Genomic DNA, 24,917 nt, shown 5'->3' on the forward strand with positions numbered 1-24,917 from the left:
ACAAGCACAGCTATTTTGATGAACTGGAGATTTATCTTGGAGCATCAAACCTACTATGGAAAATTCATAAAGTAAGCATTGCCTCCTAATTACTGTGCTCATTTTAGCAAGTGCTGTAATCATAGGAACAAATTTACATAGCATTTACCAAGAGACAAGAACCTCTGTATGCCTCTGATGTGTGTGGAGCTGCAAACTGAACACACACAGACAACATCTAAAGAAAAAGAGTTATGAAAAAAATCCTACTTGTGAAATTATTATGGGAAGATGATGGTTTAATGCTTTTAATAGGACATTAATATACCTTACTCTTCCAAATAGCTATGAATACTTTCTCTTCACATTGTTGATGTATGGAAAATTGCTATATAGTATCTAGTTGTTAGATTTTTCTAAGGGATTTTGGTAGATGCCACAATATAGTAAAATAAAGAACCTGCCGGCTTTCTCTTACCACAAAGACAGGATACACTCTCCAGTGTACCTCTAACTGCCTGCCCAATAGGCCACAGTAATCTGGCTGGATTAGGATGTGTTTTTGCTGCAGTGCCTCCTTCCTCTTTCTCAGTGGCATTCCCAGGTCCGAGTCATGACTGAAGGTGTGCTTAGAAAGGAGTATGTTGGGATTGCCCAAGGAAAGAATGGCTTCCTTTCGAGACTCAGATATGTGGACTTTTTTACTTCAATTAAGAGATGAAATGTCTTGGCACATGTACAAAGAATTTGTGTTCCATTTGAGCAGCCATGCCTGCTGGTGAGATCAGGGCTGATCCAGGCACCTTGATGACAGCTTAAACAGCTCTTTGGCAGATATGTGTTCTTCCCTTACTGGTTGCAGGGTGTTACAGATTGCCCACTGTCCAGCCTCTACAGACAGATCCATGGGTACAATCTCTAGGGGTGTCGACACTGAGAGCTTTCTGGGCTGAGTTGGGGAGGACAAGGGAAATAAGTCATCTCTCCCAGTTAATTTTCTTTCAGAACACTAGGAAATGAAAGCCAGTTTGAACTGCCAACATTTTCTTGTTTGCATTTTCTCCTCTACTTGATCAAAATAACCTCTATATGTCAATCCACTTAAAACAGGAGGGCAGTGAGTGCCCCTCTTGGTGTCATGTTTACACCATTGATGCCTAAAGCTGCCTAGAATTAGGGGTGAGCAAGCAGATGCTATCAGCAGAGCTGGGCATGCACTGCAGTGATAAGACAGGAGATGTTTCCTGGCTTAATCCTTGCAGGAAGCAATGTTGAATTGTTGTGGCCCTCCAGACCAGTCCTGGACTGCCCTCAGCCTCTCCCAGCCCTCTTTGTCTGCTCTTGGGGACACTGAAGCTGAAGTGTCCATCTGACTGGAAAGAGCAAAGGGTTTCCATGCCAGCATCCCATGCACTTCCCTTGATAGGACAGGAGCAGTAGGTGGGGAAATGCATAAAAAATTTCATACTGCTGGTCAGGTGTGGTGCGCAAGGTATGTTCAGCCTTTCCAATTGTAATTACTGTGTATTAGTTGTTATGCAGCGTCAGCAGCATTTAAAAGGAAACAAACTAAAAAAACCCAGACACTGGAGTTCTGCACAATCTTTCTCCAAAGCTGGCAAGTCTGAACTTCATTTTGGAAGATGTTGTTCTGTAAACAAGCCATTTGTTTTACAACACATGGTTGGATGTCTCATATGAACTGCAGCCTCTGCCTGAAGTTTCCCATACATTCTGGTCCTTTGTAATAGCTCCTTCCTGTGTGCATTCCCTGGTTACATTCAGGCTTGGCCATTTCCTTAGCCATCCAACGGGGTATCTCTCCCTTTGTCAACTCCTATTTTGGCCAGACTTGCAGTAATTTAATATTTTTTGTCCTGCTGTTCCTTTGCCAAATTTTGATGGAAATAAGGCAGTAGGAAATCAGGAGTCATTGGGCACACGACCAAATGCATGTGAAGTCCATAAGCCTTAGTAAACAAGACAAAAAATTCTGTCTGTCTGTTTTATACTAAATATATAAGAGGAGGTGAAAGGTTTTCTGTTGTGAACTGGGTTGGCTGTACAGTAGAGGCGATTGGGGGGAAATGCAATTTTAAGTATTTATCCTCTTTCTTTCAAAACTGGAGTCCTTATAAATGATATAATTGGAAAGCCTTATATATGATCTTGATAAAAAAGCTCATTACTTTGACTAGAAAATAAAAAATTGGACTTTTCATTACACTATACAGTCTTAAGAGTGACTTGTGAACTGGTTGAGTTTTAGTGGCTACTATTTTGATTTCTGTGTCAGTATTATTGGGATGCTGTTAAACTGGACACATTAGCCTATGCTAATTTACTGATTAACTACAGGAGTTTTGCAAAATCTATATTCAGTTGTTGAGTTTTTGTAGGTAACATTTAAGAGGATAAAACAATAAAATTTGTGATTTATACACCTGATAGACAGAGGCATCACTTTGAACCTAGTGTGTTTGTAATGTATGACCACAATCTTATCATTGCTGTTGTTATTATTACTATTCCTACTACTACTATTGCCCCTACTACTATTATGAATTTTCTGATCAGTCTGTGTTTCATTTACTGATTAAATAATTCATTCTGTGGTTTTATTAAAACTTTTGCACAGTTAGGATATAAGTATTCTTTGTCAGTGATGGAAATAATGGTCTTGGCCCTGCTTTTTATTACAGTAGTGCAAATCTTGAATAATTTAATTGTCAATGTAACAGTGCCAAGGAAACAGCAAATTTAGGCCTGATGTGTGTTTGCTATTGTCCTTAAGAATTAGTTTACTCTCTTCTAAGTACTTCCATTCATAAATGATGTGTCATTTTAGCAACCATAATTGCCTTCTGAAACAATGTTTTTGTTGTTTTTCTAAGGATTTCCCAAAGTTGGGGGAGTGTTTTGGTTTTGTTTTAGAAAATGAAACACAGTTTTAAACCTGGGTCAGATGCCAGAAAATGTTCTCCTCTCCTCCCCCTTCCTCTTCATCTGCCTTTTTCTCTGAGCCCCATATCAACTCTTTCCTTTACCTGCAGAGCCTAAATTACTTCATGGAGGGTCTGAGCTTGATGAAGCTGCCTGATTGTCCTGGATTTTGGGCTGGGGGCGTGGGGAAAAAAAAAAACCCCAAACAACAAAAATAAAAAAGGAAAAGAAAACAGAACAGGAGCAGGCAGTTAAGGCAGAGTTGCATGTTGCTTTGTGTAGCTGATCCAAGATAGCAGACGCACTGGGTGCACTTAACCCATCACAAGTGTAAGTGCTTTCACTTAATGCTCTTCATACCCAGCCTGAAGATGATACATTTACTTTGGCTTCACAATAGGGAAAACAAAAGGAAACATTAACTGACCAGCAGTCATGTTTCAGTGTTGAGCGGCATCTCTGTGTGGTGTTGGTACTGGAACACGGCTGTATTTCCCCCTCATATATGTGCATAAGTCCCCTTTGATGCATAAGGTTAAATCTGTGTAATAAAATATTCAGGATCAAGATGTCAGCTGTGTTCTGCTTTCCCTGACATTCTCACTCTTTTAATCTTAAAAAATAAAAATTCCCCTCACCATATTTGTTTTGCTTTCTGTTCTTTTAATAACTTCATTTTCTCAAAGGTAGAGGAAATAAGTCGTTGCTGAACTTCATTGCAATAACTGGCTAGAAACGTTCAAAGGTACCTTTAAATCTAGGATTAGAAAAGTCAGCACTTTCCTTTTTTGTGAAATCTTTCCCTACTTATGAGACATAGGTTTGTTTCACATCTGCCAAGTTTAAATCATTTTTAGAAGCATAAACATTTTTTTGGACGTTTGAATTTAGAGAGCAGTAACATTAATATGTCAAGAGACAAAGTGTTCAAGAAAGTAGAAACGATACATAAATCACTCCTTAAACAAAGTTATGCTTTGCTTGCTCAATAGAGAAATTATATTGTTTTGATTTTGTATGGATAATTGGAAACTTTAGCTTTGTGACTTCTTTGTCCAGTCTAATAACAAGTTGACTCCTGAGGTTTCTGAAAGTTCTCTCTTGCTCTTCCATTTGTATAATTTAGAGATAGAAGATGTCAAAAATAGGGAAGGAAAGAGAGAGGGGAGGAAGAGCGAGAAAGGCTTAAAGGCTTCTTCCAGCAGTAGGTACAGGAGTCCATCAGCAGAACTACCCCTGCTAAGCTGGCAGCTGCTTCCCTAAGTTCAGAGAGGTCACCATGGCTTCTTTCCTGTTTCTCCTCCAGGCATTGAATTGCTGGGGGAGTTGGAAAAAAAGGCATCTTCCTTTCTTGCCCTGCGACAAAGGCAAAATCCTTCCTCCCTATCTGTGTTCTGGTGAGGCATGTAAAAGTTCAGATGTGATGAAAATTATTTGGGTTACTGTGATACTTTTACCCAGAAATATCTGAAAGACATTACAGACTAATTGACATACCAGGATATGCATATGACATCTGAGGATGTGCCCTCCTGTGCACGATGAATTTGAAAATGCAAGGATTTTCTTCACCATTAACTTGCTGCTTTCTCAGGAAATAAAACAGATTATTTGGTAAATCCTTCTAAATACTGTTGCTGATAATTTAGGACAATGCAGACTAATGTATCCAGTTAAAACTTGAGAAGGAGAAAATATGTTTTTAAGGAAACAGAACACAAGCTGAGCCCTCTGTAGATAAAGAAAAAAAGTAAGAAAATTCAATGTTTATAGTAAGAGCTGTAAGAGTTTATCACTCACCATACATGTTGCTCCTCATAGTGCAGTATGTGATGGGTCAGGATGAAATAGTACAGCAAATTAATTCAGTTGCATTAAACCCCCATGTGGGCTTGTCCACAGCATCAGAGTCCTGTATTTAGGTAGATGAAAAGGAGAACTCTAATTGTGACAGAGGATGTGTGTAATGCATATATAAGTAGATTTGTTGAGATCACACCTTTAGACTCTTTGGGTTAATTTTCCTATTTGCACCTTCCCAGGAAGTCCTACAATAAAGACAAAAGCCTATAGCTGTAAAGTCTCCTTCCTTGTGGTTCTGCTTCAAATATTTGAAGTTAGGTTGATTATTTTTTGGACACAAATATGAATTTTTATCCTTTGTTTTAGCATTTAAAAGGGGTTAGAATCTTATTTAGCACTCTTTCGCTGCCAGCTAATCATATATTTCACATGCTTATTTTTCCCTAATTATTCACCAGACTGTAGCAACTTTGAACTGTTTATATATAAAGTCTGGTGTTTGAAAGAGAGTAAGTTATATTTGAAATTTCCCTCTGTTTTTTAAGTACTTAAACTCACATGCAGTGCCAAGTATGCCTTTCCAGTACATAATAATAGGGATCTAATTGCACCAGTTTCCCAAGGGGCACAAAAGTAGAAAAGCAGAGCCTGCGTGGAAAACACCCTTTCTTTTTCGCCTTTGGCCGTGACAGGCTCCTACATACGGAATGAAATTCCATCCTCACAGAAGTCTATAGGGAAGATTTGGCTGACTCCAGGGGGGCTGGATTTGGGCCCACATGCCTGATTTCAGGGTGTGATTTTGGTGATGAAGCAAGCTTTAAGGAGTGGGTAAGAATATTCACTGTGGAAGGAAGTTATTTTGATATGTTTTCTCCAGTATCTCTCCCATGCTGGAATAACTTTCTCCTTTGGAGTATGATTTCATCTTTCTGAGGAAGACTAGGAAAAGCACTTACTTAACAGGCACTCAGCTTCTGGAAAAGCTCAGTGGGAAAATTTGCTTTTTAACTGCACATGTATAAACTCGGTGGCATCCATGGCAAAGCAGTGGTCCTTCTGTGAAAAAGAGACAATTATGAGAGGAGTAAAAGCCCTGGTTTAGTCTGCTGGTGCCCCAAGATCTGCCGACTTGAAATCATGTTTCCCAGCAGATCACTGCCCTCAGAGTATAGCTGAGGGGCCATGCTAATATTTCCTTCCTGAAGGGAGAGAGCGCATTGGGTTGTCCTTAATGTGAACTGCATGAACTTTTGTACCTTTTCCTTTTCTTCTTGTCTTCTCAGAAGGAGGAGGATTTGTCCCAATATAGCCAAAGCATGCTGTTATGCAGGACTGGCTTATAAACAGCATTTAATAAAGATTTCCATCTCTAATCTCATGTTTTCAAGAATAATGTGGTTTTCATTCATATTGTACTGAATTAGGTGGTCTCACTTTATTACTACCAATATATTTAACAATATTTTGAAGTGTGAATTCCTGGGTCTCCCCAGCTCAGTTTTTCCCATAGATGAAGCTCAGGCAATGAGGTGTTTGGGGTATATTTTTGTTTTAACTCCTGTTTCCCTAGCGTGAGCTGTAACAACCTCAGCCCAAGTAAAAAAAATTCTGATTTGCTCCCCATCCTGTTTGTGTACAGAAAATCAAATCCTTGTTTTGGAGCTATCTGCTGTGGTGGTTGCTGGGATTGCTACACTGCTGGGAGATGAGGTGGGATATTGCTGGCTGTGTTGATCTACCTTTGTGTCTTACCTTGCCCTTCAGTTGCATGGGAAACATTATTGCAGAACACCGTGGAGATGTTGCCATTCCCTCTACTCCAACTTGTCTTTTCTTCCATAACCCATTGAAGAAACCCAAATAAAACTCTGTGTACACAAGTCGTGAAAAAAAACCCCAAAATGCACGTTTGGGACTTGGTTGTATTTGCTAAGCCTACACATGTATGCATTATAGTAGTGTTGCATGTTAAAACATTCATGTTTCTTGATTAAAAATCTCATCGAAAGTACATCAGTGCTTATCTTTTACCATTCACTCAGTGCCCTACGTAGTCACACACAAACAGGCAAAACAGTAACTAATCAGACCTTTTAGAGCTGCCTAACCCACTTTTTGTCTTTATTATGAAACTAAGATTTGGTCAACTGAGGTCAAGTTGTGCACTTAACACAGCTTCCATTATAGTCAGTGAACTCTGTAACAGAGAGTAAAGTCAAAATATAAACAGAGAACATTTCTGCAGCAGCTCTGGGCTGGGATTAACTTGGATCACCTAGTCTTCTGCTTTTAATGAAATTCTCTCCCTTGTATTTTCTTGTTTGGAAGAGAGTCCAAAGTTATCTCATGCTAATTTAGTTAGGCAGTGCCCTCCAGGGATGTCACAGGCCTCCATGACCTCTCCAGAGAGACTCAGCAAAAGGATGAGGAGAATTAAACATTCCTGAGAAATTGCAAAGCGGGAGCCCCCAGAGATTTCACATAGAAATCAGCTCCAGACTAGCTGCCAGAGACCCAAGTCACCTTTTCAGCACTTCCTTGACGTGTCTCTGCCAGTCCCATCTGGCTTGATTCAGGGGGTCAGCGTGGGGACTGAGAGGTGGCAGCTAGAGAGGGCAGGATTCGAGGGAGGTCTGAATACAGTAGTCCCAGGCTTTGGATGCTTCTCCAAGATGTGCAGCAATTTGGTTTTATTTCCTTTCCTTCTCACACGGTCTCATGCTTTGCTTTATTCTTTGCGCAAAAAAGGGGAAGAATTCTAAGTGAGGAGGTCTAATAGTAAGTTTAGTTGTTATTTCACCATGTGATGCCACAATTTGTTTCATACCTGGTTTTACAACTACCTCTTGGGTCAAATGCAGAAAAGACTGTGGCATCAGAGAGCAACTTACAGTGACATGAATTACATGTGCCACTTTCCTCTCTTATGTTGGTAGGCTGTAGAAGTTGATGAAATTGATTTCACATGAAGCCGGAATTAGGCATGGTTTGCAGGACAGAATATTTCTCTGGGAAATTATTCAAAGAGTTCGTTCACAAGTTTCCTTTAATTATTTTGCAAAAAGGGGTCAAAATAAATTTTCTGAAGTTTAGACAGGAGAGCAAAAGACACCAGTGTTTCTTGGTTATTAGTATCTTGATCATCTGAGTAGTTATCTCACTTATTTCTTGCATTATGACAAAAGTGGGCACTATCTCAAGAAATGTCTATTATGTTGAATTTTGGAGAATATAATCTAACAGTGATTTCTGTGTGATCTCATCCTTACATTTCCTTGCTCCTTTGTCTTTAATTAGTCCAGAGCTAGTCAGTGTTAAGGAAGAATGTTTGAATTCTCACCTTTTACTATGAAAGTGCCAAGTCAAATCTAATTATATAACAAATAATGCACTTCATGATGAAATTTCTGTGCTACCCTTAACTTTCTTAAAGCACTCTAGTTGCATAAATAGTATTACTCCAGCTTCACAGATGGAAGAATTTGGGCTGTAAGATTAAAGGCTTTAGTGGAGGCCCCAAAGAGAGTGATTAACACTGCTGAGATTGGAACACTGCTCATCATTTTGCTGGACCAAACTGAAACTAATAAGCAGGCTGGACCTAAAGCTGGATCCTTGTAATTAGAATATGGTTTATGGTATAGACTATTGTATATTTTGTAGTATAAATGCTACAAAAAATATGCAGAACAGAGAGTTCATGTGTTCATGTGAAATATGTTTCAGCAGTTGAGTTATAAATCTCTGAGAAGAAGAATAAAAAAATTGAATGAGACTTGCATATGGAAACCAGCATATAAGGGATGATGGTGTCATTGTGGTGATAAATCCATTGCATTCTGCAATGACTCATGCCTGTGCCACTGTTGTTTGCCTGAGAACAGACCTCTGGCCCTTGCCAAGTAATGCGTGTGGGAACGCTGTTCCCGGTGTCTGACCTGCGGGAGTCATTCCAGCCTTAATGGCAGGATACCTAGTGTGTGGAGTCTCGTTCATGTCCACTGGGGAGGGAGGGCTCCCAATTCGTCTGGATGTGATAGGAGCAATGACTTCTGACATGCATGTAGCAGAGATTTATTGCCAGCAAAAGTTGAAGTGTGATAATGCTACTGGGGTATTCTGTAATAATATGGTAAAACACTTGTCGTCACTTCATCTCAGGCAGTGAAAGTCAATTGTATATGCTACACAGAGACAGATAAAAAACATAAGTATACTTAAAACTTCATATGGTTTGCATTTTTCGTAACAGCTCTCCTGACTCTAATATAAGACAGGTTTTAATTTTGTTTTGGGTAAGTGGATGTGCTTACAGTCTCACACCCACAATTCCATGGCTTTAAATAGAATCGCTCCCAGGGTGCATAAAAGAACACATGCTGTTATGTGAAGGATTTATCCAGGATGCCAGGATTGTATTTACTGCTGGGAACAAACTGAATAAAATTTTCTATCCCATTCTGACACTAGCCCATGGAGAGCAGTGTATCTATGGTTTCAGTGCAGCTCCTTCCCTTTCCCTGACACAGGATTTGGTACAAATGACTGCTGTAGCAGGAACAGTAATTACTAATGATGGTGGAATCAGAATGGCCAGAGCGAGCCAAGGGAAGGTCAATGCAAAATGCCATCCAAATGTATTTTTGAGCATGCTAGAAAATAATCTTCACATTGCCTTTTCACATCTGCTCAGCACAGCCAGACTTCTAAAACACATCCTTTGGTTTCTGGGATCATTTTGCTGTTGCCTTTTTTTTTTTAGCTGAGATTTCCATGCCCCAATTTGGACCCTGAGTACGGAGGAACTCGGTCAGAGCAACGATAGTGTTAACACTGAGGCAGCAAGTCTGTGAGGCTGATTCCTCTGTCCCAGGGCTGGGGTTAAAACCGCCAGACTCTTTGCATAAGCTGCTGTATCACATGGTGGCCGTTTTGGGTACTGTTGGCCTAAAATTGAACTTGTGACATGAGGTAAAAATAAAAAAGAAAATAAATCCCTCTGTATTGCATTACCATATCCCTGAGGCATCAAAGTCGTGCTCTTGTCTCAGTCTGTACTCAGCCAGGAGAATTTAGCATCAAATTCCAAAATGTTGTCACCTGAAATGTTCTGGTAAAGGAAAAGGAAAAAAAAATCCATTGTACCAGGAATGATATTACTTTAGCATCCTTTTTTCCTTTTTTTCAGGTGACTTCTTGTTTTTATAGTTAGTAAAACAGTGCCTGATGTGCAATTTTATCATTGTCTTATAAGTTACAATGACTTAATGGTGGAAATCTTTCTTACTTCCAACTACAGCGCACTGAAAACTGCAATAAAATCAAAAAGTGAAGTTCAGTGATGTGTTTAAGATAGCAGGCTCTTTATTTACACCAATTATTCAGCAAGGATTCTATTTTTTAAGAGCCCAATCAATATAAATATTTTTCTCAAGAGAAGTAAATTAACATTTTAATTAAATTATTTTAGATTAATATTCAGGAATGTAACATCTTGGGAAACTCATTGCAGTCTGAGGAGAAAATGTATGATGTTCAAAAGTGTAAAGCAAGAACTCTGGAAATTTGCAGGGGAAATATAAATTTTGAAATAAATTTCAGGTTAATTTGATGTTATTAACTCACTCTTTCTCCCTGCATTTTTTTTTCAATAATACTGTTCATAAAATTTTTGTCAGTGCTCTTGCTTTGTTACTCTTATGATCCTAAAAGATTATTCTTCTTCCTCCCCAGTTATACCCTCGAACATGTATAAACATTGTGAAGTGCTGCTTTATTATCTCTGAGCCTATCTGCCTGTGCTCTGGCACTTCTCTGCTGCTCTTAGCAATTTTCTTAGAGTACAAGTAGTGGTTTAACCTGAGTCAGGGCCCGTTACTGGATAGGCACTGGGCAGACCTACAAACCTGGAGATGGGAAGCTAGCAAGCTGCAGAGGCAATTTTGACAGATAGGAGGAAAGGAAAGGAAGATTTGGAGAGAGAAAATAATTTTCTGAGTTGTGGTATGGACAACAGCATTTTTGTTTCTGTGGAGATCAGCAGTGCTTTGGCCCATAGGTCATGCTGTCCCTCTACACCCTCAGAAGGAGCACAAGTCAGCTTGTGCTTAGCTGTAAGTGCTTAAGCAATCCCGGAAAGAAATTGGAGGTAAAAAGGTGTTAGAAGCAGGAACCAGGATCTTTTTATAGTCAAATGTTGCACTGTAAACATTTTGTGATCAATATCTACATTGTGATCACTATTCTGAGGCTGATAGTTCTGCTCCAGTGAACATGCCAGTACTTGACTTGAAAGCCTCATCTATTTTCTTGTGGTTAGATCATGGCCCCAACCAGCCCTTCCTGGCATGGGGCCCTAAGACTTCTCTGCCCTCACCGCAACCTGGGTACAACCCTTTACTTTAGCGGTGAGTAATCCTGTCAAATGGGAGTCTGCCTCTTTGTGAAGAGGTATTTTGTCTTACATTCATATAAAAATAGCAGGGAAAATTAATTCTGGAAGGGTAAAAAGGGAGGGGAAAGCGGGTCAAATATCTTTCCAAATTGTCTGCTAGGTGGAGCCTGGGAAACATGTATTTGTTCTATAGTCTTGTCTATGTAATTCAAATCTGAGTGGTTAAAACTCTCGCATACTTTCTGCAATTCAAATTTTTCTTCTTTTTTTCCTCTCTCTTTAGCTTTGAATTTCTTTCCCCTTTCTCTTAAACAGAATTTAAAGAAGCTCTTTGTTAGCAATTGTGACAAAATCCTCCAAAATTAAAATGAAAGAAACAGAGCATATGTGCATCCTTTGTGTCACACATGTCACTTCCAATCTAACCACTTGAAGAATAAACAAACTATTGTGGACCTAAAAATCTGTTCAAAACTTTTTGGCAGGAAAAAAGGATTATATTAATTTTCATTGTTGGTTGAGGTTTCCCAACAAGCAGCTTTACTGTTTCTTTTTTGCCTCCAGCTAGCAACTAAAGATCAGTTATAAAACTGTATACAAATACTTCCACACATTGAAAGAACAATATTTTGACATTCAGTGACACAAGGGAAAAAAAAAAAAAAAGGAGTAATCTAGTTTTTGATAACACAATGAGAACTTTGTGTTCACCCGAGGTCCATGTGAGAAACATCATGTTGCGTTAACAGGGAAGACTGACCTTTAAGGTTTATCTGGATTATAATTCTTGTGGTTTTTATTAATAGAACTGCCTACTAAAGTTTCATGAGTCCTCCCTGAGATCTGTAAAACAATTGGCCTATCTACTTATGAGAGAGAAATTAGACAGTATTTCCTAGTATTTCCTACAGATGTGAGGGCTTTTGTTTCAGAAGACATTGATATTGTTTTCCTTTGAGATGGTCCACAAAGATTATCAGGTATTTTATTATCTTAGTAACTTTGTAATTGTTGGATTATTATCTTTCAATGTATCAACTACACTCTTTCAACTTGAAAGAAAATATCATGGACCTGAACACAGCTGTGCTCTGAACAAGTTCACCTCAACAGCCAAATCATAGAATTTGACTAAATATGCAAGCATGCTTCAAATTGCTTCTGCGGAAATTTCTCAAGTGAAACTTCAAAAATTTCTGAGAACATTTATAAAATTAGTCCCTATCTCATACTATCTCCTAAGAGACTTGCTATTTGTTTACTTTCTTGGGATTCTTAAAGTAAATTGTCCATTGTTTCTTATTAAATGATGTGTTTTTTCTCTCAGAGGAAATTGTTTTCATCTCAAATCTGTTCCCATTTTATATTTTTTGTGTCAGCAATGTCTATGGTTTGCAAATGTCACTTTTCTGAATGGAAGCAGCTGCCATGTCATAAGTACTCAATGTCTCCTCTGCATGAGCAGAAAAGACACAGCTGAAGGAAAAACTTTGTGCACAGACTTTGGAGTCCTTATGTTCAGCATTACACAGTTAAGAAAGAAGCATATCAGATGTATTTAGACTGATGAGATCTGATAGATACTCAAATGGTGTTCAGAAGGGTTTTTCCATGAATGGGGGTTCCTTGAGCAACAGATCTTGCACCAATGCTGAGATTTTTGGTAATCTGAGAAAGCAGGATGATGACTCTTTAGAGGAAAGGAAGAGGCATGTGTCCTGCCCTTTTTGGGAAGTACCTCTGTTGCTGGAGGTTTTGAGAAAGGGTTGAGTGTGTGAAGAGTCACCAATTGCAATGATAGACAATGGCTTTAATCTTGAACTTATGTTTGCCTTTCAAATACAAACTGTGACAGCCCAGTAAGGTTCTTATTTATTGGGTGTGCACCCTTGTTTTTTAAGTAGCTGAGCAAGAAGGGCTGTAATTTAGGGGGGAAAAGGCCAGGTGATACATTGATTATGCATACTCCCATATTCCTGCTGTCACTGGCTTCTTGGGAGTATCAGCATGCCTGGCAGCACATCCCTGTGGTTTTCCTTGGCAAGAGTCTCCCTGCCGTGCTTGACTTGACCTATAACATTGTCAGAAACAAGTACTAAAGCAATAGTCATTACTCTAGACTGAGCTCCCATTGTGGCAGGGAGCATGGGATCATGCCCAACACTTTTGTACGTTGGCTGTCAGGCAGGGACAGCTTGCCATTTACTCTGATCACAGCACTTTTGTGCTGCGCTTCAGCTTCACTGTTGTTTTTCAGCCATGTGTGCTGTGCTCCTGTTGTGTGCAAAACATGTGTAAGGAGATTTTTTTTTCCCCCTCTGCTGTGTATTATATCTAAGTCTCACTGTGTCTTTACATAATCTCCTTATACAAAACACTGTGATGCCTACGGGGTACACCCAGGACACACCTACTCTTTTAACAGTCGCAGAAGTCAATCAGATGTGGATGACTCAGCCCCCAGAGCAGCACAGCACCTTTTCTTCCTTCTCTGCCCCTCCAAAAGTGAGTAAACAGATAAACTGGGAGCCGGTTTGGCTTCAGAGCTCTGAGTCAATGCCCCGTCTCACTTTTCTGAGGCACGACCATCAATTGTGGTCAGTTGTGCAGCAGCTTGAGAAACCGCAGCCCGTCAGCTGGGTTGTGTCAGGAGGAGCCGGGCGATGGCATCTGGAACTGCTCCGCATCCCAGGCCGGCAGGAAGTGCGTGGGCAGGACAGCTCCACACGTCGCTCGGCACGGGAGATGCCAGCAGCCTCCATCAATGCCAGGGCAGTTGAGCTGGGACAATGCAGAGAGGGAGGTGGTACAATAGCCCTCTCTTTTGTGCCACGAATGGAGCAGTCCCTCATGATGCACGCAGGAGCAGCAGTCATGCCAGGCCTTTGTGCTCGCCATATGGGGAGAAGGCTCTCCTTTGCTCCCACATCCCTGCAAAGGCTCATCATGCTTTGGCCCAAAATGCTTAATTCTCCTTCTCAGCGGTGACCACAGCAGGATAGCTGTGTTTGGGATCACTAGACTACCATATCCCACCCACTGAATGCTTCTGCCCACTTCTAGACAATAGAGTATGGAATACCATAAAGACAGAATTTCTATAAATGGTGATAATGTACTGTTGGGTCTCTCCAGGTGGTGATGTTTTATGACTTAGTCAGAAATTGCTCCCTGATTGTTGACAGCCTTGAGGTAACCCATTCCTTCCGCAGTGATAAGTAAGTAGAGCTAGACATTCACCAGCCTCTGCTTCTTTGCCTCTGAAACTCACAGACAATGCACCATGCATCAGACTGCAACTATCTCTTCCATCTCCTAAAGTAAACATTACTGATTTGATTTTTTTTCTCCATGTGTGGCAAATACAAAGTCAGAATTTCTCTGCATAACACCTAAAAATACGTATGAAAGTGGGCTTTTTACAATATAGGTCTTGGAAAAAAACTTGTATGTAGCAGTGCAAGGCAATAGCAGCGAGTACAAACAGGAACATTTTCTATTTATCCCATTGTGGGACCTGTTCAGTCATATTTCTTTTGGGTCTTCAATTGGATGAGACATATGAAAAGGCTTTATACTTATTCTTTTGGAAAAAAAAAAAAAAGTCTTTTATTTCTAGAGTAGAAATTATCCACTGATTTAAAATAACAAAAGTTGAATTTGTTTTTGCTCTTGAATAGGAAGATACCTGATTATGAGCCCATTTTAATTATACATAGTACGAGAGCAGACAGTGAAACAAAAGTCTCAATATATGGAGTTAAACATAACCTCAACTACCGGATCTTTGTTACCCATGGATGACAGCCCAGTTAATAAATGTTTTCTTACTGGTGTGCTAGACTGGAAGTTAATGGTGAAACACATCTACAACATACTCTAGATTCTCGAGACGAGCAGACACATCACAACCATAGTGGCAATGGCATGCACAAAATGTATCTCTGTGGGGATTGTGTTAGTCAAACTTGGATTTTCCCACTTACTAGCCCAGGTGCAAACAATGCATAAGTAAAGAAATTTGGGCAGGGAGAAGACTGGTTCATGTTTGGGGTATGCTGCTTAAAAATGACGCTTTCTACTGGCAGGGGTTTATATAGAGAAAAGAGTAGAGAGGAGAGATGAAAGAGGAAAGATTTTGGCAGAGGCTGGAGTTCAGGCATGCAGAACAGATATCCTAGTCCACATAATCATAAAAGTGTGTCTGCTTGCTGAACTAGTTACATGTCTCCTTTTAGCTTTCTCTCTTTGAAAGTAAATGACATAGAAGTACCTTTAGACTTTGTGACTCGCTAGACCAGAGCCAAAAAGAATTCAAAGATGAAAAATATGTTTGTCACTTTTGCCATTAAGGGAAGAGTCTAACTAAGAAAGTTGAAGCCTAAATTGTTTCCATGGTAATTTTCTCCTCCTTTTAAACATCTACCCATATTTTCTTATTTGGACAGAGCAAAAAATTAGGAAGAGGGTGGCAGAACTGAAAACAAGTAATTTCTTTACTTGCTGTCAGCCCATCCAATAAAGCCTTTACAAAGAAATGCAGGAAAATCCTCAATTCTCAGTTCCTGCAACAGAAAACTTCTTAAAATATATGACCTTGTGATGGTTAAAAGATATCCAAGAGCCAAAGCTGGGCAATGTTTTTATCCCAGTTCAGCCATGTCATGGGTCAGGTGGTTCAGCATGTGAACAGGAAGGTGAGAACGGTGAACTTTTGCCTCAGTTGTGCAGTCCATCAGAGAATAAATGGAGCAAATCACTCTGCAGCTGGATCGGGAGGTGAACGGCTGAATACCTCTCACACAGAGGCCTTTGTGTACTGGACATGATCTAGCATTATGATGGGACACACTAGTCTGAGGCTTTGTAGCAATTACTAACCCATTATCACGCTAGAACATGAGATCATTTATCTTCTAATTCAGAGTGTCACCTGTTCTTCATTTGCCAGTCAATAACCATTAATTACTTTCAGTGGAAATTTAAACAAAGCTTTTCCCCTCTGTTAAAACCAGTAAGCCATTCAGTAATGACAAATAAACCTGGAGCTGTATCACCCCCCTTCCTCTCGTTCTCAGACTCTAGTCTGGTACAATATGAATTCTTAAAGGAAATGCCTAGAAATTCATAGGTCAAGGACCTTTATTAGTCTGATGTGAGGAGAATCACATTCCTGGCACTTGGTGTAGGGAAATGATATAGCTACTGCCTGTACATGGATGTTTTATTGGTTGTCAAGGGCTGTACCTGAGGAAATATAATTTTGACTGTGGAACTTCTTCAATGTTTTTTCTCTCTTCTGGCTTGCCTTGGCATTTTTTTACAGACTGTTCACGCAGACCCATTCAAAGCAACAGCATTTGGTCACCTTCCTCAAAGCAAAACAGAGCTATCACTTACTTTGTAATTTTTAGCATTTTAATTTCTTTTATACCTGATTGGATTGAGGTAATTCTAAGTGCCAACAACTGTAAATGCCAGAAAAAATAAAAGAACACTCAGAGATAGACTCTCAAGTAACCATTAATCTAAACATTCTTTCCTGCTAGGATTTGAAGCAAAAATCACTTTTAGCAACTCTTTCTGCATTGTTTGATCATTTCTAAGCTGATCCTGTTGAAATTCACTGCAGTTTAAGTCGCATTGCTGAGACACTGATTGCTTGCTTTTTGAAATGGTAGACAAGAGTTGATAAATCCATATTCATAAAACCTCATTGGGCCCACTGTCAAAGGCTGGTTTTTGTTAGGATTTTGCAGCTGCCTCATTCAGTGTAGGGTGTGGTTTAGACTAAAGGGAAACTTTCAACTCTTATTTCATATTAATACAAAAAGTAATGTGTAAATATTTTAAATACTCACTGGATTACTGAACGTCTTGGCATTGAAACTGTGTCAAAATAATTGCAATACAGAGGTGTTTGAAAGTGGAGGGGTGGCAAAAATTGTTGGAAGTCTGATCCTGCTTCTGCTTAGATATATTAATATCACTTTACCAACATAGTAAATAGCAGGTGCTTATGCTAATTGCCTATTCAGTCAACCAGTGTAGCATTTTTGGGTAGGGGGGAATTTTTACCAATAAATGATATTTTGTTGTTGCATCTCTCTGCAATGTAACTGACACAAGCGTGTCAAGGCAAGAAAAGGAGTTCATTATGTATCCAGCAAAGTTGGAAGAAGTACCACTGCCCCTGATTGACTGATTGTCTAATGTTGGAAATCCTTATTTGCCCAAAGAGTGCCCTCTCATACGAGAAAGTGTGTTGTTTTCAGCTGGACTGCTTAAGGAAGCCTGAATGTCTATGAAGTCAGGGGCTAGGCTGGGAGAACCAAAACTATCAAGCACTCATCTTATAGATACTCCTGTTACCTTTCTGTGCAGCTGCTGCTACTGTGAATCTTGCAGGCTTGTCCAGTCATGAAGAAACAGAAGCTGGTGATTTACGGTGACCTCTCAAATCAGCAGGGAAACCCCAGTGTTCCAAAAAAGCTCATATGAGAGATACAAGTTAAGACATCTCCTCCCCGCAAGATTCATCAGCCATTTGGGTATTTCTGCGTCATTGGCTAGGATGTTCAATCCTGGAAAGGAAAAATAAAGTTGCTGCCATTGTCCTGCCCAGCAGGTCATCTCCCTAAAGCACAATTTATAATTTATGTCAAGGACTTACACAGCAGTTGCCCAAAACTGAGCTTTCCGTGCACATTCAAGAAGTAAAAAGGTTCAAAAGGAGCATGTTAATAAAATCTTGTCCCAACTTTGGAAGATGCATAAAATAATAACTGTAAAGAAAAATGTCTCACACTTATAACCATTTAAGTGGAATGTATTGCCTTGCTATGCAGACCACTGATTTATTGAGAATAGAGAGGAAAAATTGAATATTTCAGGTGGTATTTACCAAGAGAAACTGGGCTATCCCAGAGCTTTTATTAATCTGATTTGCAGAGTATCCACTACCATCAAGGGACCTACTAAAGTTGTTTTCTTTAAAGCTGATGTGAAGAGGTCAATGCAAATAGCATCATGGATTACAATGTGAGAGGATGACAGTACTTTTTACCATATGGAGAGAGAGTTGATTTATTTTATTTCCCTTTTCTGGTTATTTATTAAACAAGGATCGTGCCATACAGGTATTCCCTTTTCCTCTCCAAAGAAAATGAAGCGTTTGCATAATTTTGATTGATCTAAAGTAATAATTATTCTGTACACCTACAGCTGCTATGCAACCAAACAGTCCAGTCACTAGAGCACTGCCTTGCACATCAGAAAATTGAAATGTACCTGTGGTGATATCTCAGACAAGTCACACATGTCCTTGAATACCTCTTTTCCATCTGCTTTCCAGCTTTCACTTAGCTGGCTAGCCCTCTGAGATGGCGCCCACCCATCCTTATTTGCTTGTGGGAGAGGACTCTGTGAAAGACATTGCTGTGGGAATTAAAAACTGGTCCCATGAAATGCAAATATGTTGGCAATCAGATGAAGTTTTGCTTCAAAAGATGCTGCAAAACTCTTGCTGCATGAACAGTCCTCTGAAACTGATGCTAATGGTTGTGTCGCTTTTCCACCAGGGTTTTCTCATTCCTGTGTGAAAAGTTTCTTCTACCGTACTTTAATATTAACATTCAACACATATTCAGCAGGGAAACCAGATTAACTTGGTTAAATACCTTTTAAAACACTTACTCTTAATTAAAATCTCAGCTTAGGCAAAACAAATGTGGCAGAAGAAGCAGCTGAAAGGACCCATATTTTCATGCTTCAGTGAGTTTGACATCATTCTGTAGCAGACAGACAACAGCACTCTGGACTGAAACATTACAAAATTTTGATCTTTCCCCATATCAATGTCAATTCATGCAGTGCTTTAAACAAGTGAATCCATGCTTATGAGCACTAAACCAAGTCTCAGTGTTCAAAAGTAAACATGTTAAAGTCTCCCCTGCAGAAACTCCTGCTGTGAAACAAATTGAAAATAAAATACAGCACTGTTTTCTGTAATAAGAAATAATTGAACTCTTTTCAGAGTTGCACTGAACTGGTTAATAGCCACTGTGTAAAGAAAGTGCTAATTTCCCCAGCTTGGGGTATGTGTGTGTATGTGTAGTTATTTCCAAATCAAAAATGCGGTAATACAATATCATGTACCAAAGAGGTCACTTACATGTGCACCGAATCTGACTTTGTTTATCTTTCTGCAGGCCATGTGGTTGATGTTGCAAACGGATGAGCCTGAGGACTTTGTCATAGCCACTGGGGAGGTCCACAGCGTCCGTGAATTTGTGGAAAAGTCATTTAAGCACATTGGGAAAACCATTGTGTAAGTATGAGGAGGAGAGAGTAGCCACAGGTCGAACATTTTCAGCCTCTTATATCTACTGGGATAAAACAGAGTATTTTTTGTCTACATTCTTCTTCCCCCCCCTCCCACTTTCTTCTTGTACATATGAGACCTTCCATGCAGATATATCTAGTGTTGCCCCCCAGATCGTAAGATAAAAAGATAGATGGGTTAATGTAAATATTTTTATCAGTCTTCATTCTTTGTTCTCCCTGTCTTGGGGTAGGGAAGCCCCTCCAAAGATGTTAGTACCAGGGTGCTGATCATCACCTCCCTGCAAGAGGGCCTTTTCTGCCCAATTCCCTGTTCTGTACCCCAGATCCCCACAGTCCTGCTCCCACCCTCTGCCATCTGAAGAGGAGGTGACACCTACCAGCCCTGTTCTTTCCAGGTGACAGCCCATCAGTCACACTGCATGGCTCATGTAGCAAACCGCTCCACATTCCTATCAGCTCTTCTCCTACTAAGCCGTAGAAATGTTGAGCAGTGGGTGCAGAATGTTTACAATGCATATTCCACATAGTTTGATTGAAAATACAAAATTCCTTCCCAAGGCCGTATAATAAAACCAGGATGGCTTGGTGAGCGCTTTCTGTAATTTATATTTTTATTGTTTATTATTTTTTCAATTTCCCTCCTTCTGTATCTTCTCTGGGCCCCATGCATCAACATACCAATCTCAGCTGGAAAAGGGAGAGGAAAGCCACAGGCTCTTCCATGACGCTAGCGCCAGGGCTGTTCCTCGGGCCATCAAAGTCACTTGTGCAGCTGGTGAACTTTTGACAGGGCCAATAAGTTTTACTTGGGAACAAAAACTTGACAAATTCAATAAATATGCAGAAGTGCGCAGATATATACAATATTATTTGAACAGCCAGTGGGTGGCTGGGGAGGTAATAACATTTTCTCCTCAATGAGTTTTTAGTCTGGTTTCAATTTTTGGCATCAACTTCCAGAAAAAAAAATTCTGATGAGGGAGAAAGAGATCATATAAATAGTATTTCTAACCCAAAAGCTCAGTTTGGGGAATATGTTTCTCTCAATGTTTTTCACATTTCTTGATTGCAAGATGTCCCAGTAATCACACATTGTCCCATATACCTTTAGAGTACTAAGGTTTGAAAGTCTAAAGGGGAAATAGTAAGAGCTCTAATAATTGCTTTGTCTTTCTTAATTTTTCTTCTCTTTTTATAGTTTAGTTTCTTGTGTTTATAAGTTAATTCTACCTAGTAAGAACAGATAGGAAAATCCTGCAGATTCAACTGCTCCATATAAGTAAGAATTCTAGTGATTTGGAGAACTACATTGTCCCTGTCTAATATTATTTGTCAAAGCAACAATGAATGTTTGGTGAACAACTGTTTCAATTTTTTAATTTTGATTACCTACAATTAGAGTCTGATATGTAAAGGTCAGTACCTAGCTGAATGTCTTTATTTGCAGATGTTCCCTACCTCACAATTTCTTTTGATATCACTTAATTTATCCATTACTTTAAAACTGAACCCCCTGCTTTGGTGTTGCTCTAAGAAGTCTCAGCATTTCCCAAGAGTGACAAATCAGTATGCGCTGTTCAGAAAGCAAATTAAGTCCTCAAGAAAACCTAAAGAAAACAACAAGGCCAGAAATAAAAGTGAAAGTACTTCTATTAATAGCTTCTGCTATAGAGGGGATATTAAAGGATTACTTCAGATTTAGTTGTTCCTAACACTCAAAATTTTGTGTCCTATTTGTTTAATTTTTTTTGCTCACATATGGCTCCATATGGTAGACTGTGTATCATTTATGTTGATGTTTAATGCAGTCAGTATTTCAACTGAATCAGTCACAATCTGGTTTCTCAAAAAAACTTTACAGTATAACTCCAAATGTGAAGTAGAGCAGGTATTTTGTGTGTACGAAGGCACAGTTGCCTTTTTTTATTACTAATCAATAGCAGCAATTTGCAAAAATTGTGTAAGAACTCACATGACACTTACTGACATGGATTTTTAGGAACATAAATTGCTTTAGAAATGTGAGCTTGGTTTTCTGTTCCCCTTGGCTCTTCTAAGTTTTTCTTTCCTGTGAATAAATTTTTAATTCCTAAGCCATTTACAGGTGATATATAAATAACTATACATATGGGGACTGAGGCGACATTTTGAGTGCTAGTGATAATTTTGTTGCTGATCATTTTGACAGTGGTGTAACTCTGAACATTATGCATGTAGCCTGCTCAGATAAACCTTTCCCCCTGCTCCCAAGGCGAGAATAACATTACAACACACCCACTACTCATCCTGTAGCCATTGCTCATCTTTCAGATTGCACTAAATGTAAAATATTCCTCAGGATTTGGGAAGTTTTGTTAAGAACCTCCATAGTTTTTCCAGGTGTCAGCCTGACCCATGCTTTTGCAGCACACACACATGGTCCTTGGCCAGCTGTCTGGTAACCTCTGTCTGGCCACCTTTCTTTGAAAGCCCCAATGAATTTCTACTCCCACCTCCACCAGTTTGAATATATCTCCTTCAGGGAGTAACCTGGCAGAAAAATCCTCCCTTTTAGCATTGTGAGACCCCACTGGTGAGTCCCATTGATCTGTTACTTTTCAGTTTATGACGCACATAAGAACCAATGCACCAGAGTGCAACAGCTAAACAAGTTCCCACAAGGATGGCTCCCTTCTTCCTATTACCGTTCCTCAAAGTTTGGTTGAGTTATCTGAGGTTTCTAGGGTTTTTTTACAGGATTGCAAGTATTCTGAAATTTTTCAACATCAAAAACTTATCTGAGAGATTTCCAGCAGCCTTTTCCACTGCTACAAGCAATGGCACAGCTGCCCAGTACTGCTGTACAACCCAACTCTCAAAATTGATGAAATGATGGAGTAAATGTCCAGGATAGATGTCATGGCAAACAAAAGCTGGCAGAGCTCAAACCACATCTGAGAAAACTGGGGACATGTGCAGGGGCTCTTCACTACCCCTATTTTGTGCTTTGTCAAAGTTGCAAATGTAAAATCTTAGCTGTCACATCATGATACTGCAGTAGAGAACAGGAAAAAAGAGATCCTGGCTGCCTCATCAACCAACTAAAAGTATTTCTTTTATTTTTTTTAGATATTTTGTCTTCCTAACAATTTACATTAACTTGTACAGCTGAAAATCCAGGACAGCCTAAAAAGTCTTTCCAAGAACATAACATAATATTCTGTCCTAGCCAGTCATTAGCACATGTCAGGACTATGTCTTCTAGCCAAAACAAGAGAGAGAGAAACTTTACTACATTTTTGTAGCTAATGAAATGTACAGCTGCAGTGAGACTGATTCTCTCTCTGAAATGGACTGCAAAGTGTTCATGGAAGTTCATCTACCTGGGGTGGATGTTTTCCTCTTACTTTTTTTTTTCAAGGGAGAAATTTCAAATTATATTTATATAGTCCTCGGAATCATTCAAATTCAGTCCTTTGTACTAACAGGAAAGCCTCAGAGCTACAAATATTTCTCCCCTGTAAGGATTACATTTTTTTTTCTTTTACTTTCCCTTCTGCCTATTACTAATTAAGTGGTACTTGGGGGAAACACTTTCCGCCTATAATTTGAACTTCAGCAGGGTAAACGAAACAGGCAAACGCTTGTCTTGACTAATTTTCTGCCATTAATCTTATTAAATTAGAACAGGATTGCAAAGATAGCCTGAAACCACTACAGCACTCAGAGTTCTTTGCAGACTGCTACAAAGGCTCCTGTCTGCAAATGTGGAAACTAAAAAAAAAAAAAAAACAGTAAAGGAAAAAAGAAGAAAACCTGTTCAAGCTACAGAAAGACAGAAAGATTTATTGTGGTTTTTATTAACATAAAAATGCATGCACATTTGTTACAGAAATACTCATTGCTTCCAGGATCAGAATTAATTCAGAAAAAAACAAATATTTTACTCTAGTCATTTGGTTCCACATACAAATTTTATCTTGACTAACATACTAGTTGGTCTTATAAAAGATCAGCCTAAAAAGGAGAAGTTTGCAGATGAGCTATAAGGTCTTCTGAGGTGAACTCCTGTGGCCTCTTCAGTGACAGTGAGGGTTGAACTGAGATTGAACTGAGGGAGGAGAGTTTTTCTGGTTTGTTACTTGGGGGTTTTTTGTTTGTTTGTTTTTTTCTTTTTATCTTAAAATGGAAGGCTGGGTTACAGAAACACATGAGATTTGAAGGATTGCTGTAAGAATGGAAAGCATGTGGGACATGGAGGAGGAGCCATCAGCAGTCATCAGCAAAACAGCTGCTATTTCCAGATCTGGCTTTTGCCCACCAAAAATTGCTGGCTGGCCAGTGCTGTGTGTTATATTTAAATCAGAAAATAAAATGAAAAGCTTTCAGACGAAGAGGAAGGGAACAGAATCTCATGCAGCAACTGGAGGCATTTTGAAGAGAAGTAGTGGAAAGGAACCCAGCCATATCAGTGAAGAGTGCTGGCCTGGGTGAACCTTCACAAAAAAAGAGTCCTCATTTAGGACTTCATCAGCTTTGTCATCATTCTCAAAAAAGAGTATATATTTCAGGGGGCATTTAACCCACCTCAACTGGAGAATTAATTCTTTCAGCTGAGCATGCCCTCATTACTTTCTCATTGATACAAGGCTTTTTCTGCAGGCAGATGCAATAACTGTTTCAGAACTGAAATTAATGGTTGAAGACTATAAGTGTCTAATTATCTGACTGCATAGGAGATATGAGGGTTTCTCCAGTAGAAAGACTAGGTAAGAATGAAATATGGTGTTTCATGGGAAATTCCATATATCTCACCCCTGAAATCAAAATATTTGTCACAAATGCAATTTGGAAAAATACCTGATGTCAGGTCAGTTGGACTCCTTTGTTTTTTCCCTAACCTCCACTTAAAGACAGAATAACTTAAGTAAGAATTTTTTAAGCCATTCTAAAGAAAGAAAAAAAATCCATTCTTAAAATCCAAAAGCTTCTCTTTTAGATAATATTAATATAATTTTGTGTCAGGCTAAGACTAATGGAACTTACTTGAAATCAAAACTTTTCTTTCCATAATGCTTTAATTTTCACAGAAGCATTAATATTCTTTGACAAAACATTTTCTTCCCAACACCAACTTTCACAAATTGGAGTAAAGGGACAGGGCTTCAAAAGGTTTCCAATGAACTTGAAAGAATTAAAAAACAAAAAACAAACAAAAAAAAAAAAAAAAAACAAAAAAAAAAAACCAAAAAAAAGGAAGTCTAGTATGTATTTTTTTATTGTCTTGTAATATGAGGAGTAGCAATTTTTATGCAATATACTATTGGATGAGTAAAAAAAAAAAAAAAGACTACCTGATTCATCAGAGCTTGTGAAACAAAAATTATACATTCCTTTATGGTATCATGCTTTTGATTTAAGCACAAGGTCGTGGTTAAGCAATCCCAGTATCTATGATTACTTTGATGTT

The 24,917-nt window shown here is 39.1% G+C and overlaps 1 protein-coding gene across 1 annotated transcript in view; it reads left to right on the forward strand.

The window, feature by feature from the left end:
- Positions 1-24,917, forward strand: part of GMDS (GDP-mannose 4,6-dehydratase) — a 416,552-nt gene that overhangs the window by 313,436 nt on the left and 78,199 nt on the right. The window contains exon 8 of the mRNA XM_054284932.1: positions 19,333-19,451. Within this exon, the coding sequence (XP_054140907.1) occupies positions 19,333-19,451 (119 nt within the window). The remainder of the gene's footprint in view (positions 1-19,332; positions 19,452-24,917) is intronic.

This window comes from Melozone crissalis, unplaced genomic scaffold (genome assembly GCF_028551555.1).
Source record: "Melozone crissalis strain CALT ecotype California unplaced genomic scaffold, PUWL_Pcris_2 ptg000042l_1, whole genome shotgun sequence".
In the NCBI taxonomy this organism is placed as follows: Eukaryota; Metazoa; Chordata; class Aves; order Passeriformes; family Passerellidae; genus Melozone; species Melozone crissalis.